At 42.0% G+C, this 17,973-nt stretch overlaps 1 protein-coding gene across 8 annotated transcripts in view; it reads left to right on the top strand.

Annotated features, from left to right (window-relative positions):
- Cald1 (caldesmon 1) overlaps positions 1–17,973 on the top strand; it is a 186,006-nt gene that overhangs the window by 82,832 nt on the left and 85,201 nt on the right. For 7 of the 8 annotated variants that reach the window (XM_037203662.1, XM_028866136.2, XM_028866137.2 and 4 more), the window contains one exon: positions 2,588–2,699. In XM_037203662.1, the coding sequence (XP_037059557.1) occupies positions 2,629–2,699 (71 nt within the window). In that variant the 5' untranslated portion in view covers positions 2,588–2,628. Of the gene's footprint in view, positions 1–1,910; positions 2,018–2,587; positions 2,700–17,973 lie in introns of those variants that run through there. The other variant, XM_037203661.1, reaches the window with a different exon arrangement.

Here is a 17,973-nt window from a genome sequence, read left to right as displayed (position 1 = left end):
TGGAGACCTCCTTTCGCTTGCCTTTCTCTCTCGTGACACTCAAGAGCTTCGTTGTCGCTAAGCTCTCTCTGCCTGGACATTTCTTCACTCTACTAGCTGGGGGAGGAGAGAAAGTGAGGCATTACCATCCGGGACATGTGTGCTGCTGCTACCCGAAGAAGGGGGAAGTACTTAAAATTCTACTCAGACATGGTTCTCCTACAGGAGTAGAGTGATGTGAGGGTGTCCTGCATTAAGACCAGCCAAGATCCATTTTCATAAGGGCACCTCTCTACTATACAACACACACACACACACACACACACACACACACACACACACACACACACGGCCACCAAAAGTCATACCACACGGTGCACAGATGTATTTTCATTTTTCCACCAGATATCCACAGAACACAGTCCACAAAGACATTGGTCCACAGAGTTACATGAAAGAACACGCTTCTGTGGTCCCTTCTCCCCCGCCCCCCTGCTGTGCCCACAGGCACATACTCAGTCTATACCCAAATCCTAAGTTTTGCTATGGTTAGGAAAGAACACTGGCATTCAAGTACGTAATACAAGGTGGGGCGTAGGAGGGCAGAACTGGAGAAAGAACTGTGGGGGCACCACAGCAACCACATGGGGTTGTTGACCTGGGCCGGCTGTTCCTGCAAACTGGTTCTTTCTGGTCTTCTCAGGACCCAGGGCTCCTTATTCACTGTTCTTTGACACTTCCAGGACACAGGTATAAGTATAGCACTGGGACTGCCAAGATGCCTGCTGAGATTTGGTAGGCAGGGGCACCAACCGTCTCTGAGGGGGCTCCCCCCACTACTGAAACCTTTCAAAGCTTACAGGCAGGCCTCTTTCTCCCAGGCTGGTCTGCTGCTGCTATAGATATTCAAGATGTGGTTTTACACAACCAAAGACTGTATTAAAGGAAGAAAGCAGAGTCCCCCTGTCTTACCGCACCAGCGTTCTGGGTCCACTGTCCCCTTGGCTGCTTCCTATACCTACGCTCGGTCAGGAGATGTTTTCAGAGGGCCTCACAGAGACCTCCGATCACTTTGATTTTTTATTCTAATAATTATAGGGAGTTCAGACTAGAAAATGTGTAAAATTGTAGGGGGCTTGGTAGGAAGAGGGTTTTTTATTTTCCTCTCCAAGACAGGGTCCTACTCTTTAAGCCAAACTGGATTTGAACTTACAGTCTTCTTGCCTCAGTCTCCCAAGTCCTGTGATTATTTGTGTGCTCCGCCACATGTGGTCTGAGAAATACCTTTCTGGTTGGTGAAATGTGAAAAGAAAACCATGTTTCCTTCATGACTGGAAGGTATTGGGAACACTCTTGTCAGAGTGAAACAAAACAATTGAGATTTTAAAACCTCCAATAAAAACCCAAATTCTAGTTTCTAGAGATCCATAAACAGTTTAATACCTTAGAGGATGCAGAAAGTGAGAAAAAAATCCAAACATCGCATGGTTTTGTCTTTGTTAGCTGAGATTTGATTTTTGTTTTTATGAACTATACAAGTGGTGAGGGCAAAAAACTTTTATGCCAATTTATTTCAGGTGTTTTTTTTTTTGTTTGTTTGTTTTGTTTTTCCTGAACTCATTTTCAAACAAAGCTGCCATCCTGTGACGGCCCTGGCTTTTCCCACCCCGATTTTCTTGTGCAGGACAAGTAGCTCATCTCATCTACATAGAAGGCACTGGAAAATATTTTTGTGATCTGAGTGCAGCCTGAGCGCCTAGGAATCCAGAGGAAGTGGAGGCCTCCTGCCTCACACAGGAAACCATCTTCCAGCAGGCCTTAAATGCCAGATTCCAGGCTAGTTTAACTAACCACTGACAGCTCTGTAAACAAAGCGAGGACAGGAGCCCGCTTCCCCTTTCCTGGGAGTCATTTTGGGTTTGGGGGCTGTGGGGGAATTCTGGAACATTTGACTGCATCCTGCAGATACCCAGGGGAAGACGGCTCGGCATTTGCAGAGCTGGAAATTCTTCCCAGAACCAGAACCGTCTCGGAGGAGGTAGGAAAGGGTAAAAAGGTTGGATTACATCTGGAGAGAGCCGGGATTTTTGAGCTCCGAAGATGGCTTGATCACAATTTAGCTGCCTTCTAAACTACTGCTTCCTGGAGATACTTTTTTCTCCTATGATTTCTGCAGACATTTAAAACAAATCCCGACGCTAACACTTTCAGAATCTGCAAATGATGCCTGCTCTCCACATCTCTCCTTCCTTGCCAGTTTGCTTTTCCTTGTTCATTCCCCGCCTGCTTTTCTCTTTGTTCATTTTTTGTGCATGTGTTGTCTGGGGTTCAGCAAGTGACAAAGGACGAGACCATCCAGTAATTCTGAAGTCACTCTGCTGTCAATATTTCTGTCTCCGGAGAGTACTTCTTACTTCCTAAATGTAATCCTGGGCTCTTACCTATCTTTAATAGTTTAAGAATGAGAATGGACCACTGGCGGCTTTATCAGTATTCCATGATATTTTTTTCTTAAAAATCAAGAAAAGATGAAGGGGCAAACATGGGAAGGGCTAACACAGGGTCTCCTGACTCCTTGGTGATCCTGACTCCGCCTCTTTCCTTGTAGATCCAGATACTGTCTGGGCTCCCTAAACTTGCAACCTCACGATGGACGATTTTGAGCGTCGCAGAGAACTCAGGAGGCAAAAGAGGGAGGAGATGCGGCTGGAAGCAGAGAGGTAAGGTCCACATTGACAGACATTATCAGCAATGGTGGTTTCCAGTCACAGTGGCTCTTCCCTCTAAAGGGCTAAATGTGGCCGTATTGTACATCAAATGATTTGTTAAAAATAGTTATGGATGTAAAAGCAGTTTTCTGTTAAAAGTCTAAATTTTGCATTCACAAAAGAGAAAATAATTTTCAAGAAAAAAAAAAAAGGAGATTAGAGAAGAATCAAATAATTGCATTTTCACCCAGGCTGTGCATTGTAGAGTTTGTAATGGTAAAAGGCAATGCATGGGCAAAGGCTTAAAACCACTAGTAATACTGAAATAATAATAATAATAAAATCTGAATATTGACTATTGGAAGCAGTCTAGCAAGCCCCAGGTGAGTCTTATTTCAGATTTTATTCTTATTAGAAAAAGCATTCGTGCCTGGTCATCTGCATCAGAAAGGCTACTACTGATGGTCTGAGTTATTGGGGAGGGTGCCATTGGAAACTGTTGTAATATATAAGGTCTTTGAGGTGGTGACCTGGAGGGCAAGTTAGAAAAATTAAGCATTGACATGTGACACACAGGGTGGAAATGTGTGTCTTAACACCCAGGCCTCAGACCAAAGGACAGTGGCATCTAACGTGCCTTTGATCAAATGTTCAAGGAAATCAGACCAAGCATTCACAGGAAGAAAACTGTTGCATGGTTTTGCATGCCAGTAGTTCCAGTGCACAGATGCAAAGCATGTCCCTCTTACAACCTTGTAGTACAACACTGAAAACCTAAACCTGTAACAGAAAGTACCCTGGGCCCATGCTCTTCTATCCTACTGCCCTGTATGAAGAATCCCAAAGAAAGTAGAAAGTCTGGCCTTGGGTGAACTTAGCTATTCATGGGAATGTATGTCTGTGAATATACTCATTGCACTGTGAACTGAGGGCACATCGTGGCTCTGCCACTTAGCCACATTGCTCTGAGCAAGTGACCTCCAAGTCACAACTGTCTTACATACAATCAGCATAATAGCTACACAGCTTCTGTGGTTGTTGTGAAGATTGTTGAGCTTTATGAATGGCCTCACCCCATAGCTGACATGTAGTATGCCCAGCTAGTTAGCTGCCATTATTGTTATTAATGATATTCTTAACCATCACCACTAGTTAAGTACTAACCAGCAGCTACATAACTGGAACTAAATATCAATGCCAAGAGAAGGAAAGACCATTATCATCCTGAGATGAAACTAGTCACAGAATACTTTGGCAGGGAGTGCTACCCTGTGGAAGAAGCAAAGATGGCGATGAGAAAAATGGAAGCTATCCAAATCAGGAGAGGGAGTGTGAGAAAAGGAGGAAGGGGGGATGGGGGAAGTGTCCACCATGCAAGATGTATCTATCCAAATTAAAAAGTAAGAGTTAATATGTAAAATTTTAAAACGCACAAAACTAAGGAAATAGCCAAAGGACCCGTGGTTGCCAGGAGCTGGAGAGGAGAGAGGGAGGAATGCGTAGATGGAACATGCCATTTCAGACCAGCAAAACCATCTGTGCGATGCTGTGGTGGCAGGTGCGTGCTGTTGTGCTTGAACTTAATGCAAATTGTGGGGTCAGGGTGAAATGACATATGAATTTATATGTAGCCATAGTCATCCACTGTGACAAGTATAACACTGTGTGTGGGATGTAGATAATGGTCGAGGCTGTGCATGGGGAGGGGATAAAGGGAATATGGGAACTCTGTCATTTCCACATAACTTTTCTGTGAACCTAAAATTACCATGAGAAATGCAGTTTATCAACAGAAAAAAATAGGTGGGCAGAGAAGGCTGATTAGGTGAGAAAATGAGACACATGAAGCTCACGGGGGAAAGGATCTGCTGCAGGGAGGCTCTGGAGGGCTTGAGAGAAAGGTCTTAGGCCTCTTGGGACCTTAACAAGGGAGCTGTGTGGGAGGAGAGTGTGGTGATAAAAGTCGGATACAGAGGACTGAGATACAGAGACGCCGATACCAGGAGAGTTGGTATCAAGCATTGATTGGCATAATGAGAGCCAGAATCAGAGCAGTGACTGGGGAAGGAAGAGATCCCATGTGATAATTAGCGAACTTGTCAGGAGAGGGGAAAACTCAGAGAAAATCCGAAGACTCTAAGTCCTAGATTTTGAATGGCAGTATAGTGACTTAGCCTGAAATAGAGTGGTTCCAAGAGTCAGGGCTATGGACGCATTCATCCGTTCCCAACACATTTTTATCAGGCATCGCCAAGAAAAGTCTCTGCCTTGTCCCCAGTGGGGAAAGGTGAGAAGACTCCATTCTTGGTGGTCATGGGACTAGTGTCAAATTTCAGGTAGAAGCCACATCAACATGGGGATTTTCTCCAGATGTTTGAAGATAGGAATTTGGATTTTTATTTAGAAAGGAAGAGAAACTCTTATAAGAAAGGTCCATTGGGGACAAACCCACTGTTGTGGCAATATAAAAGCTGAAGTCATATCCCCCCAAAAGCCAATATTAAAGAGTAAGAGGTCATAAGGGCGTAATGGAAACTATCACAGGAAGCTAATTAGCAGAAAGATGGAGGAAGCCCAGGGATGGATTAGACCTGAAATTGAGTGGACATTAGAGGTGTGTGAGCACCATCCAGACAGGGGGAGCACACCTCTTACTCTGTCTAACGCAGTGCTAGCTGGCCTTGGTTCCTATTGGGCTCTCTCTTTACCCAACAAATGTCTGTTGAGAACCAATCAGGTTGCAGCATCTGAGCAGAGATGGGCGAAAAGATGGTGATCAGCAGACAGACACTTGTGTATCTCAAAGGATTGTAGGAAACAAGAGTACGGAGAATAGGGGGGCAGCGGAGCAGCCTGAGGAAAGCTGGGGCTGGAAGCACTCAGGAAAGAATGGAGTAAGCGTGGCTTTACGTGAACCTCTTCCGTTTCTTTGCTAACCACCTCAATGGGCAGGTGGGGACCGATGGGAATGAGAGGAGTTGCTCCCAGTGGTTTGAGCCATACTGTGATTTAGAGTGAATAAGCCTAATTTCCTTACTGCCGGAACACTACTTAAGCATTGACCACACAGCTGCTTGAGTCCTTCTTTCCAGGGTGGTGGTGATGTTGTGTGAACAAGGATTTAATCTTCTGTTAATGTCAGCTGTAAAAACCCCACGCACCAAAGCTTAATTAGGTTCCTTAATAACCTAGAACAAATGTATACAAATTCATCCAAATATTGTTTAGTTAACATTTCTGTCTGTATTTCTGCTTGTGTTTAACTAGGGCCTTATATTTGTACCGAATCTCCCTGTCTGTGTTTCAAAGTGTACTATGTAGTTCTGCTATGCTGGAATGAGGTAAACCCCTTCAGCATTTGGTAAAAACTGGTCACTTATAGCAGTAGTGAAAGTTAGGCTTTATGGTGCAGCCAGCTTTCATGCAAGTGCAGGGTGTGTCCAGGAAACAGATGGTCAAGCCAGGAATCAAGGGCTATCCAAAATCACAGTTCAGATCTGAGGACAAAGGGCACATGAGACCCTGGACAAGTCCCTCTTCCTTTCACTCTAGACCTTGGCTTCCTCTTGCCACAGCACTAGGTGTTTTCCCAGGGGAATTAGGGTTTACTTCCTTTGGCTTTCAGTATTGTCTACTGTATGCAATAGGTCATATATTGCTTGATTTGAAATCAAACAAATAATATGGAATTAAACATTTTTTAAAAGTAATTCTGAAGCCCTGCATGATTCACCTAGGGCCAGGCTGGGAAAGACAACTTTCCATTGGATATGGGGAACAAGAAGAATTCATCCCAGATTGAATGGCAATAGGGTGACTTAGCCTGAAATAGAGTGGTTCCAAGAGTCAGAGCTACAGATGCATCCACCCGTTCCCAACACATTTTTATCAGACATCTCTTCTGTTTCAGGCTCTACTTGGGGTACTGAGGGGAGGATGGAACAGAAGAGTGCAGAATTAGGAAGAGCATGGGGCATGCTTTTCAACCTATGTAAAACTAAGCAATGACCAGAAAACTGTTTTCGTCACCCCAAACAAAATATGTACCCTCATACTGGTTTGTTCACTAAAAATAGCATATGATCTTTGTATATCTCACCCCTGAACTCCCGTAGAGAAAGTAACATAGCAGAACAAAAAAAAAAAAGAATCTATTGGTTCTCCTTACCCACTAAGACTTGGCAAATAAAATATCTTGTTTTAGTTTGGTCTTACTGACTTTGGTTAGAAGATATAATTCTGATTTTCCATGATAAATAATTAAAAACTTGTATTCTCATTGAGTGTCACAACCACAAATTAAACTAAGCCAGAGTCCTAAGCATTTTGTTCCTCAGGAAAAGAGTTTTTAAATGATCATTTTACAAGCCAGCAGCGAGGCTAGAGAAACCGCTAAGCACTTGCTGATTGATTGTAAAGACCGGAGCTTCCGGCACCCATGTCAAGCAGGTTACCAAAGCCTCTCCAAGGGATCTGACACCATATTCTGGCCTCTGTGGCACCCATACATATTTGTGAACAAAGCCTCACACAGACATATGCACACAGATGTACACACATAAATAAAATAAAATTTAAATAAATGTAAATCTAACTCTAAACTGAATTTATCCAAAGCTCTCTCCACTTTGTCACACCTGGGACTCTAGGGAGCTTTTTTTTTTCTTTTCTGGTGATCCTTGTCTTTCACTTGGCTTTCTCACTCTAACTTTTTGTGATGATGCCTTTAGATTTGCTAAAAGGAGACACAGCATTCAATATATAGGCCTGTAATCTGAGCTACCTTTATGAACATTATGAGTTCAAGGCCAGTGTGGGCAACTTAGTAAGATCCTGTTTCAAAATAAAAGTAAAGAGAGGACTGGGTATGTTCCTCACAGTAGAGTACTTGACCAGCATACTCTAGGCTCTAGGTTCAAGACCCAGTACCACAAAAATAGATAGATGGATGGATGGATGATAGATAGATAGATAGATAGATGAAATGTTATAATAAATACACATATACATATACAGAGAGTACCTATAAAGTGTAAAAATTCGGAATTGTAGAGACCAACAGTCATCTGCAGGGGTAGTGTGCCAGGGGTCATGAAGCTCATATCTGAGGTGGAGTAGAGAACTCTTAACCAAAACAGAAGAAAGACTTTTCAGTTGGCAGAAGGGAATCTGTGGATCATCAGAGGAAAATTCTTAATGTATTGTTTCTAAGCAAAAGACATCATTTGTACACATTTCACATTCAATTACTTTTTTTTTAATCAATTATCTATTTGAACAAATGAATGAGTAAATCAGTCAGAATTCACTTTTGCTGCTTTTACTCTCCACTAGCCTGACGGGAATAAAGCTACCCAGCTCTGTTCTGCTCTTTCCGGGTTTTACCTCACACACCCCAGTTCTGCCGGCGACTCTGGCTTTCTCGGGGCACCTCCTTGTATCTTCCTCAGGCCCGAGCTCATCATCACACAGCTGAAGCCACCTGCTTCTGCGTCACTTTCTCTTCGTCCCCCTGGATTCTCTGTGCTGATTGTGGATGTGCAGACATTTATGTCACGGAGGAATGAGTACATCAGGGAAGGAGCTATACATTTTCAGAGGCCACTCTTTCCTACTCAAGTACAGAGAAGCTCTGGGCCTTTAAAATGTACCCAGTAAATATGGACCAATGAAAACAAATGAGCAGGCACAGCTGAAAGGCATAAGTAGATATAAATACAGGTATATGTTGCATGAATCCTAATTGGTCTTATAATAAAAACCCAGAGCCAGATATCAGGGTAAATGCTGAAAGATCAGAGGAACAAACCACCTCACCAACTCCTAAGTGGAAAAGAGACTGAGCTCCTGTCTCCTCCCGCCTTATATTCCTTTTCTCTGCTCAGCCATATCACTTCCTGTCTCAACTTCCCTAGTGCTGGAATTAAAGGTGTATGTGTCTCCCAAGTACTGGGAGCAAAGGCATAAGATCCCAAGTGCTAGAACTAAAGGTGTGTGCCACCACTGCCTGGCCTCTATGGCTAACTAGTGGCTGGCTTTGCCCTCTGATTTTCAGGCAAGCTTCATTTGTTAGCGCATACCCAAAATACCATCACAGATATATAGATAAATATGTATGCTCTGTATAAATGAAAGAACGCCAAGAGGCATCGTGATCGAAGATGGCAAGTTTAAGCAGTTATGGTCATGGGCTTTGACATTAGGTCCCGTGGTGCCAATCCTGGGCCTGTCCCTTATTGGCTGCCCACTCTTAAGATGAACAATCTTTCAAATTTTTCTGCTCGTCCCCATGTAAAATGAGGACATTGAAAGTATCCACTTCATAGATTTTTATTGTATGAGAAGAGATAATAATATGAAAGCATTTACACAATGCTTACCATTTTACATCAATACAGATCACTATTAATTTGATTCTCTGAAACACACACACATAAAAAAAACAAAATTAAAACTATGATTGTCTTTTTAACTGTTATTTTTTTACATCTCAGAGAATGCAAGTACCCTCCTAGAAAGCCAGAGTTTGCTCTTTCGTGATAACTGTGCGCGAGTGTGATGGGTGACAGGGTCCCATCAGACGGAAGAGTTAGCGAGTTCAAACTGAGCTCTTCTTTCACATACAGAGGACAGGGTTCTGAGCTTTGGTGTATCCCGAGAAACAACCTGCCGTGATACTTTTATCTGTGCGGAGATCTTTGGTGGCCTCACTCTGTCTGTGTCTGGCCTCCTTTCCTCCAAGCAGAGGGCAATGCTCTCACTGTTCAAGTCATGAACTCACTACATTCCCGGCATACGCTTTCCACACCCAGCGCCAGCGCCTCTCTCCATCAGAAGAAAGGCCTTCATTGTAGAATTGTTATCAGATTCCAAGGCTCAGAGACATAAATAAAGGGAAGGAAAACACGCTGGCTGTTTTCATCATTCATACATTTTTATGGGCTTCTGAAATATCCCGATGATTAGACATTTGAAAGTAAATATTTTTACTGCTCTAGAAAAACAAGCAATTTTTAAAAATCCATTTGATCCACAAAAATCCCCTTCTAGAACGGATCATTGACATTTTTTTCCCATGATTTAATACCAAGGCCAATCGACAATTAAACTACAGACAAGTACACATAAAAACACTTATTCAGAATGTTTAGATCATGACCTTGAGTCTCAAGTACAAGTCTTTTAAAATACATTTTAAAATGTCTGAACAGAACATTATTTTCCATTAGGAAGTTAAACGAAACATTCTTTGGAAACTGTATAAATCATTAACATAGTTACATTTGCCCAAAAATGTTCTCTTAGAAGACTGATTACTCCAGAAAGAAGCGGGGGGAGGGGAGGCTAGCCTTTGGTATCAAATTTTGTTTCTGCATTTTAAATCAAAGTTCTTTCAGTAATTAGATTGAAAGCTATTTTTAAAACATTTCTGTAGAGTTTTATGCATATGTTTTCTGATTTATTTTTATTTATGTGGTGCGTCCGTGTGTGTATGACACGCGTGTATTGAGGGAGAGGAGTGTCCTCAGAGGCCAGAAGAGGATGTGGGATCCCCCAGAGCTGGAGTTATAAGAGCTTGTGAGCCACCCAACTAGGTTCCTGGGAAGAAAACAGAGGTGCTCTTGAAAGACTGGAAGTTGAGCCATCTTAACGGCTAAGGCGTCTCTCCAGTCTCCTTTTATGAATATTGTTTAGTTTCAGTCCAACCTGAGTGTAGGGAAATGGGCAAAAAGGATAATTTCCAGTTGTGGTTTGAGTGCAAACTCTCTCCTTCAGGCTCGTGCACTTGAACACTTAGTCTCTGGCTGGCGGAGCTGTTTGGAGACGTTGTAGAACCGTTTTGGACATGGAGCCTAGCTAGCGGAAGCAAAGACAGAGCAGGGCTTGAGAATGACAGATCAGCTCCACCTCTCTCTGCTTTCTGACCCCATGAGATGAGCAGGCAGGCTCACACTCCCACTACAACAGATAGGAGCTGGGTCCACTCTCTCGCCTTTCCCACCATAATGACTCAAATTCCCTAAACCATGAGCCGGAATAAACCCTCTTCTCTTATGTTGCTTTGGCCGGGCACACTATTTGTATCTAGCCACAAACGAATGAAGTTCACATGCTCATGCCGAATTCCTGTCTTTCATTCCCCTCCCCTTTTTATAGATTGACAGTACCTTTACTCCTGGCATTTCCTAAGTCATGTGACCCGTCTAAACCAATCGGTACTAACCTAGTAATTCCTCTGGTCCCAAGAGTACCCTACACTGTAGCTAGAGGCTTTACCTAAGCAGCACATGTTAAGCTATAATACCAGAACTCTTGGTATAAAGGAATTGAAATTCTTAAGAGCCCGACATGCTGGTCCATAACTTGATTCTCATCGGAAAAAAAAAAAAAATCTGGCACATCAGCTAGTCAAAAAGTCTTTAAACACTGGTGAATTTTTCTCTACGGCTTCTATATATGATGCTTGTAAGGAACCAGGCCTGGATCATCTGGGGAAAGACAGAATGGTGTGATGTTTGGGTATTCGGGCGCTAAAGTCCAACAGACCTGATAGCTACTACTATTTATCTAAAAAAAACTAGGTCAATGTCTCTTGCTCTTCTGTCTTTAACAATAAGTGAGAATAATAAAATCTCTCTCAGTCATGACAGGTTTATTTATCCATGTAGAGAAATCAACGCGGTGACAGACGTAGATGTCCAGTGTTACTAAAATTACATTGATGCTTTGATAACGAAGTCAAGTTTTTCGGAATTTGAATATTGTGGCTTTGCTCACCGCATCCTCCCAGCAAAACTTTCTCCCTTCAGTGAGCTTGGTGTCCACTAAGATGTGTCTACAGGGGTGGGAAGAGCTAAGCCTTTTGGCTGTCCATGTCTAAACTTGCTGTACGAGAATTTCAAAGTCATATGTTGTAGTTGTGGTTAATTCTCAAATGCTTTCATGTAAGTGCTTTATTTTCAGTATAATGTCCATCACATTGTTCAGAAAGTCACTTTAAAAACTCAGCTCAGCAAAAAATTGTTCTTAAGCGGAAATAAGCACCAGCCAAAAATTTCATTTAATTTTTGGAAAAAGGAAACTGTCATTTGTTTACAATCAATCATGTGCCAGTTTCTGGATCACAGACCTCAGCTACATTGTCTTCAATAATTGCCAAAGCAACTCTAGACTCCAGGCAGTGTTCTCTGGATCTGAAAGTTCAAATAGCATTTCCACTTCATTCATCAGGGGATGCAGTTCTGCCTGCCCACCCCAAAGTTTAGAACCTTCCTCTATAACAAATGTGGCAGTGGATATTTTCATGTTTTGAAAGGTTATCGTAGCTAAAGGTCCATCACCGCTCCATCATTGCCAAATAACTTCACACGATGGAGAAATCATTCAAGACACTTGTGTGTTGACAGGCTGAATGAACTGTTCTTCGTGGTCCCTTGGATAAGCTGCTTAACTGTGTAGACTCAGTCATTGTCCTCCTTGCCCTAAAACAAAAACAAAAACAAAAATAAAAAACCTTCTATGTGATTACCATGTCACAGAAATGGAGACAGAGGAGGTAAGTTTTCTTTCCCTAGCTAACCAAGGCTGTTGACTGTCTTAGAATGCCACTGACTTTTTTTTTTATTTGACTGTGTTCAGGACAGAGACTCCATCACATCACTCACAAAAGTATCAGGCAATCCTTGGCCTTGTGGACCATCTACTACAGTGGAATGTTACAATTTCATTAGGGGGCCACAGATTACTTGGAGACTCTGACAAATACTATGGACCCTGCTCCAAGAGAAATGCCTATCTGTACCCACAAATCATGGCTGCCTACTTTTCATGGTACTATGGAACTCTGTCCACAGACCTGCTGGCCCTATCAAGTCAATACCAAGAATCTATGATCTAGGGAATTTGGGCAAAACTTCATTTTACATTTGAAAACTTGAGTTTAAGGAGACTGGGTCCCTCAAGATCTCACCTGTCTACGCTGTGGCAGAGCCTGATGACACAATATGGATGGCTGATGGCACCTTGATTTTTCTGTCTCTAAGAGGCTGTTGTTCAGGAAAATGGGGCATACTTTGGGGAAGAATTTACACTAATTTATTTCATATAGCCTTTTTTACATTTAAAAACAACTTACGGATAATATTTCTAAATAAAATTATATTAGGTCATATTATAATGAGCAAAAAAAAAAAAAATTAAGGTTAAATAGGTGCTGGATCAATGGCCCAATGGTTAAGAGCTCTTGGTCCAGTTCCCAGCATCTACATCAGGTGGCCCTCAGCCACCCAAAACTCCAGTTCCAGGGGGCTCTGACGCCCTCTTCTGGCCACCACAGGCATTGTACACATATGGTGTTCATATAGACAAGACAACACACACACACACACACACACACACACACACACACACACACACACAAATACATAAATGCGTAATTCTGTTAAGGTAAGAGGATAGGCCAAATGGGAGCAGCCAGCTGCTAGAAACCGAGAATCAAGCCTGAGTGAAGAAAAGGGAAAAGAAACAGGGTTTGCAGTTGGAACTCTCTTTTCACCGATTTTCAAGTCTGTTTCTAGGTGTGATTTCTTTAAACAGTCCTCCATTACAGAACTAAGTTGCCAGAGTGCTCTGTCCTTACCCATTTCACAGCAACAAGTCAAACCCTCCAAGGGGCTTGTTTCTCTAAATACGTAAAAGGTAAGAGCTACTTAGATTCCTCACCAGTAAATTTATCTTCCACCTCTGTTGGAGGAGGGCAGAGTTAATGTGGGGCAGAAACAGACACCATCCAGAGAATAGGAATATAATTACATGGACTCAGGTTCAAGTCCTGGCAAGGTTACCAAGTTGAAGTCCACTCATCCTCTATGCCCCCATGTTATCACCTGGAAAACAGTTTCCTAATAGTCTTCTCCCACAGTGTCATGGAGGTAACAATGCCCCTGACATAGAGTACACAGTCAGCACTTACTCTTACTATTTTCTCCATAGACTAAATTAATATCTTCCAGGAAACTGGGCCAATTGACAGTTGCCCTCTGGGGTATCACTGAACCGGGCATTGTCCCTGTGTTGTTAACCTAGTCTCTAATTGCTACTTGGTTCAAGTCTGTTTTAGCCTGCTTCAAAGTAGCTAGAGAACCATGTATGTGAAAGAAAATGTACCTTTTTGTTAAGAGTCTTTACATTGTTCAGTGGTTTGAAGTTAAGGCAATAGTAAGAAAAATAGTGTAGTCCCTAACACATTAGGCTTTATCTCCAAAAAATGAATCTTTGTTTATTTTCATGTATTTTCTTTATATGTTTCAAATAAATTTTGCCTTACAAAATCATAATTTGCTTTTTCACATTATATAATTTGTGGCTTCAATACTACCAAAGCAACAATTAGAAATTTCTCAGTAGCAACTGTATATATTATATATATCTACATACGTGTATATATACTATACTAATAAAGTTATGTGTCTGATTTTTACAATTAATTTTGAATCATTTTATTCCAAGTAACTCTTTTTACCTATTTTAATGATGAAAAAGTTGACATATCCAAAATAATAGGATATGATAGAGATGGAGGGTTCTAACTCATTGTAATGCACACCCCTGGGACTTCATAACTTCACTTTAGAGTCAGAACATTTGCGATGCCACTGAACCCCCCCTGAAGAAGGCTCCTCTCCAATGCCTTCTTTTGTCTGCTCTCCCTAGAGTCCTGAATAATCAATCAAGTTAAAGCAACCTTCGGAATGAGGTCACTTGACTTAAGTGATGGCTTTAAGAGCCTTGTTGTGAGGCATTCAAAAAGATTGCCTGGAGGCTCCCAGGTAAAGATGTTAATGACTGTCCACTTGCTTGAGAGGGCTTGGAGATATGCCTTTCTGAATGCATAGAAGTAAGGGATTCACGTGTTATCGCCAGCTAGGAACGTAAGGTAAGCATGCAGTCCTGTGAGCAGAAAATTCTCATCCAAAGGTAGAAAAAAAAAAAAATGTAACAAAGAGTGTCAAGATCTTTTTTTCCTCCTTTTTCTTTTGACTATCAAGTTCTTTTATCAAGTCTATTACTTTGAATTTTCTCACTGACCAGTAAATCTGGTCATTGGTGACTGTCATTTGGCCAAATGGACGGAGCAGGCAAGAATGATTGTAGAATATTCTAGAATGTTCATTAGGGGAACTCTCACTCAATTGCTTGGGAATGTTCTAGGAGGTTCTTGACCTTATCATCTCTGAGGTCCAGAACAGTGCTGCAAGACAATACCCTGGGGCTTGAAACCCTGGTGAGCTGGAAGGATGCAGCTGTAGAAGTGGGTTCCCATTCATCTGGGAAGAAGGTGAAAGAGCCCTAAGCGTGCTTTGTGAGTAACATCAGAGCCCGGCTCTGGCTGCCTGTGCCATGAACAGTGTTCTTTGGCAGTCTTAGAGACGTGCTTTAGCTTGTCATAACTCTGTATTAATTCCGACACCTCTGGTTTTGAGTTCTTAATTATTTATAGCAGGACTGTAGGAAAGTGTGACTTGGAACTATATGTAAATAAAGGATTTGATTAACATGTGAAATATGTAAGTTACATTCCAAGGCTTTGTTTTTAAACATCTGAGAGCACAGCCTTGTAAATGTTTTAAAAAGGCTCTAGAAACATTCACTTTTATTGAAAAGCTGTCATCCTGATCAGAAGTCGATTTTTCCCTTGTTCATTTCTTTCAACACACAACTGTTTCTATGTTAGTCTGGTGAAAGTTACCAGATATGCTTGCTTATTTTTCAAGGCAGTATTTCTGTTAACATGTCTCATCATTTATTCTGGCCTCTTCCTCCAGATAGTCTAGATTAGTGAGGTCTCTGATATTACATTAAAGGTTAGTACTGAATAACTAGTTTAGAACACAGGAGTCTCATTTCCATCTCAGCACCTCCTTACCTTACATACAGTTCCTTTGTTGGAATAAAAATCTTGGTAAAGTACACACCAGTCACTATAAATAGCCCCGTAAGCCTGTGCATTTGGGAGAGTCTCCAGAGCGTACATTTTAAACCCACATTGTTTAGAATAGGAAATTTTTCTGGTGTTCATATTTTCCATTGTGGGTGACATGGATTGTCCCATGTCACACATCTTCCCTGGCGCCCATCTTCCTGTGCCACTAAGGAATCCAATTAGTGGATTCTAGAAGATCGCTCAATATGTACTTCAGATTTTTCCATGGGTGCCTTGGGAATTTCACGTACATCTTGGGGCTCTGCAAATGACACCTCTGAGAACTCACAGAACAGAATCTGCAGCTGCTAACAAAGGAGGCCTTTCTTTCTAGAGATGGCAGCTCACTGGTGGGCCCGCTGGGAATACCCACAGTCGGCTCCATCTTAGACTCCCACGGCAAACCTGTGCCGTTGGCGGGTCTTTCTGGGGAACTCAGGAGACTAATACGGGAACTAACTGAGCAGGAAATGGGTGAGCACACAGGCGGCATGGGATGGCAGGTTATCAAGCTGGTTCCAAGACCAGGGGCATCACCAGGTCTAATTACACAGCACCTTTCCCAAGGCGCTATTGGCAGCTCCAGCAGATGTGGACCTCTGCCCACTCCTTCCTTGAACGGTTCCTCTGTTTCTATAATCAAAGCTGTTGTGTAAACCTTTATTTTTTTAAGTGGAGGCCTCACTTGGGGAGATGTAATGTTTCCTCTCTATTCCTCTTTCCTTGATGAATAAGAAAAGGACTACTGTTGAGGGGACTCAGCTTTGTTTTTTTTTTAATGATGATATAGACAGAGTTGACATAAGCTTTTAATAGCCTTCAACCCTCCTGTCTTACCATGAAAGCTAGCCATACCAATTAAACGTATTTCCTCTGAGCCAGTATCTGCCTGGTATACCCTGGCTGCTCGAGAACTGTCATTACTACAGCTGCTCGGTGGCTCCTGAACTGAACAGAATGGAGATTTTGTAAAACTAAAGACTGCAGCACGGTGGAAATTCCCCAATCTTTTTTTTTTTTTTTTTCCAGACAGGGTTTCTCTATGTAGCTTTGCGCCTTTCCTGGAACTCACTTGGTAGCCCAGGCTGGCCTCGAACTCACAGAGATCCGCCTGCCTCTGCCTCCCAAGTGCTGGGATTAAAGGCGTGCGCCACCACCGCCCGGCGAAATTCCCCAGTCTTAAGCACCCCACATCAGGGGCAGCTAGATAACAATGGCATCATTGCAGCACTATGGCAGAGCTGGACTGGGAGTGTAAGGGGCCAGTTTCCCTGAGAACTGTCTCAGGACTACTGATAAAGACTGATTCTGGTGTTCTACTGGTTATCGGGTCAGAAATGAACAAACTCAAGCTAGCTATCTCTGAGAAGGGGCTGGAGGTCCAAAACATTGGGCACAGACTTAGGAAGCAATAGACCAAAGAGCGGCCAGGAGCTGTGTAGGGCTCTTAGCCTACATGTTCTCCATGTTCTCCAACTCTTACTAAAGAAAGTGACTTTTAGTCACCATGCATAAAACTCCAGCTCCAAGGGATCTGATGCCCTCTTCTGGCCTCTGTAAGTAGCTGCACCCACATATATGCACATACCCACACACAGACATACATATATACACATAACTAAAATGTGTTGTTTTATGTATATGAAGTATATGAAAATAACCTTTAGGTCAAGGATGACACAAAAGAGAATGGATATAGCTTTAGAAGACCTGAGCTTTCTCATTTACACAATTAACATCTTTTGGGTGGCTGATGATGTGGAAAAATAACACCTAAGGTATAAATGGTACCATATGACCCAGCTGTTTCTCCTCAGAGCTTATACCCAGAGAACTTCATACCCTCCCATAGACATCTTTACAAACCCGTGTTTATTGCTACTTTATTTCCTACAGCAAAGAATTATAATAAACCAAATTGTCCGTCAAAAGATGAATGGATAATAAAAATTATATATACAATGCAATACTATCCAGCTCTAAAGAAAAACGAAATCACAAAACTTACAGGAAATGGATTGAATTAGAATGTTATAGAGGTCACACAATCTCAGGGGGAAAAAAAATATAGGTTCCCCCTCATGTATGGAATCTAGTCAATAATATATGTCCATATGTAAACAAATCACACATGGGTGTAGAATAACATGAAGAAAAGTTAACAAGAAAGACTAAATATTGGGGATGAGGAAGGACTGAATACAGGTAATGGAGATGAGTTATGAAAAATGACATAAAGCTAATTTTTCTCTATTTTTTTGGTTCTAACTGTCATAGATTTTTCATTTTCAGTGGTGGGTAAGT

This window comes from Peromyscus leucopus, chromosome 3 (genome assembly GCF_004664715.2).
Source record: "Peromyscus leucopus breed LL Stock chromosome 3, UCI_PerLeu_2.1, whole genome shotgun sequence".
Lineage (NCBI taxonomy): Eukaryota > Metazoa > Chordata > Mammalia > Rodentia > Cricetidae > Peromyscus > Peromyscus leucopus.
Note: the sequence above shows the minus strand (reverse complement) of the source record. Positions and strands in the feature narration are given on the sequence as shown.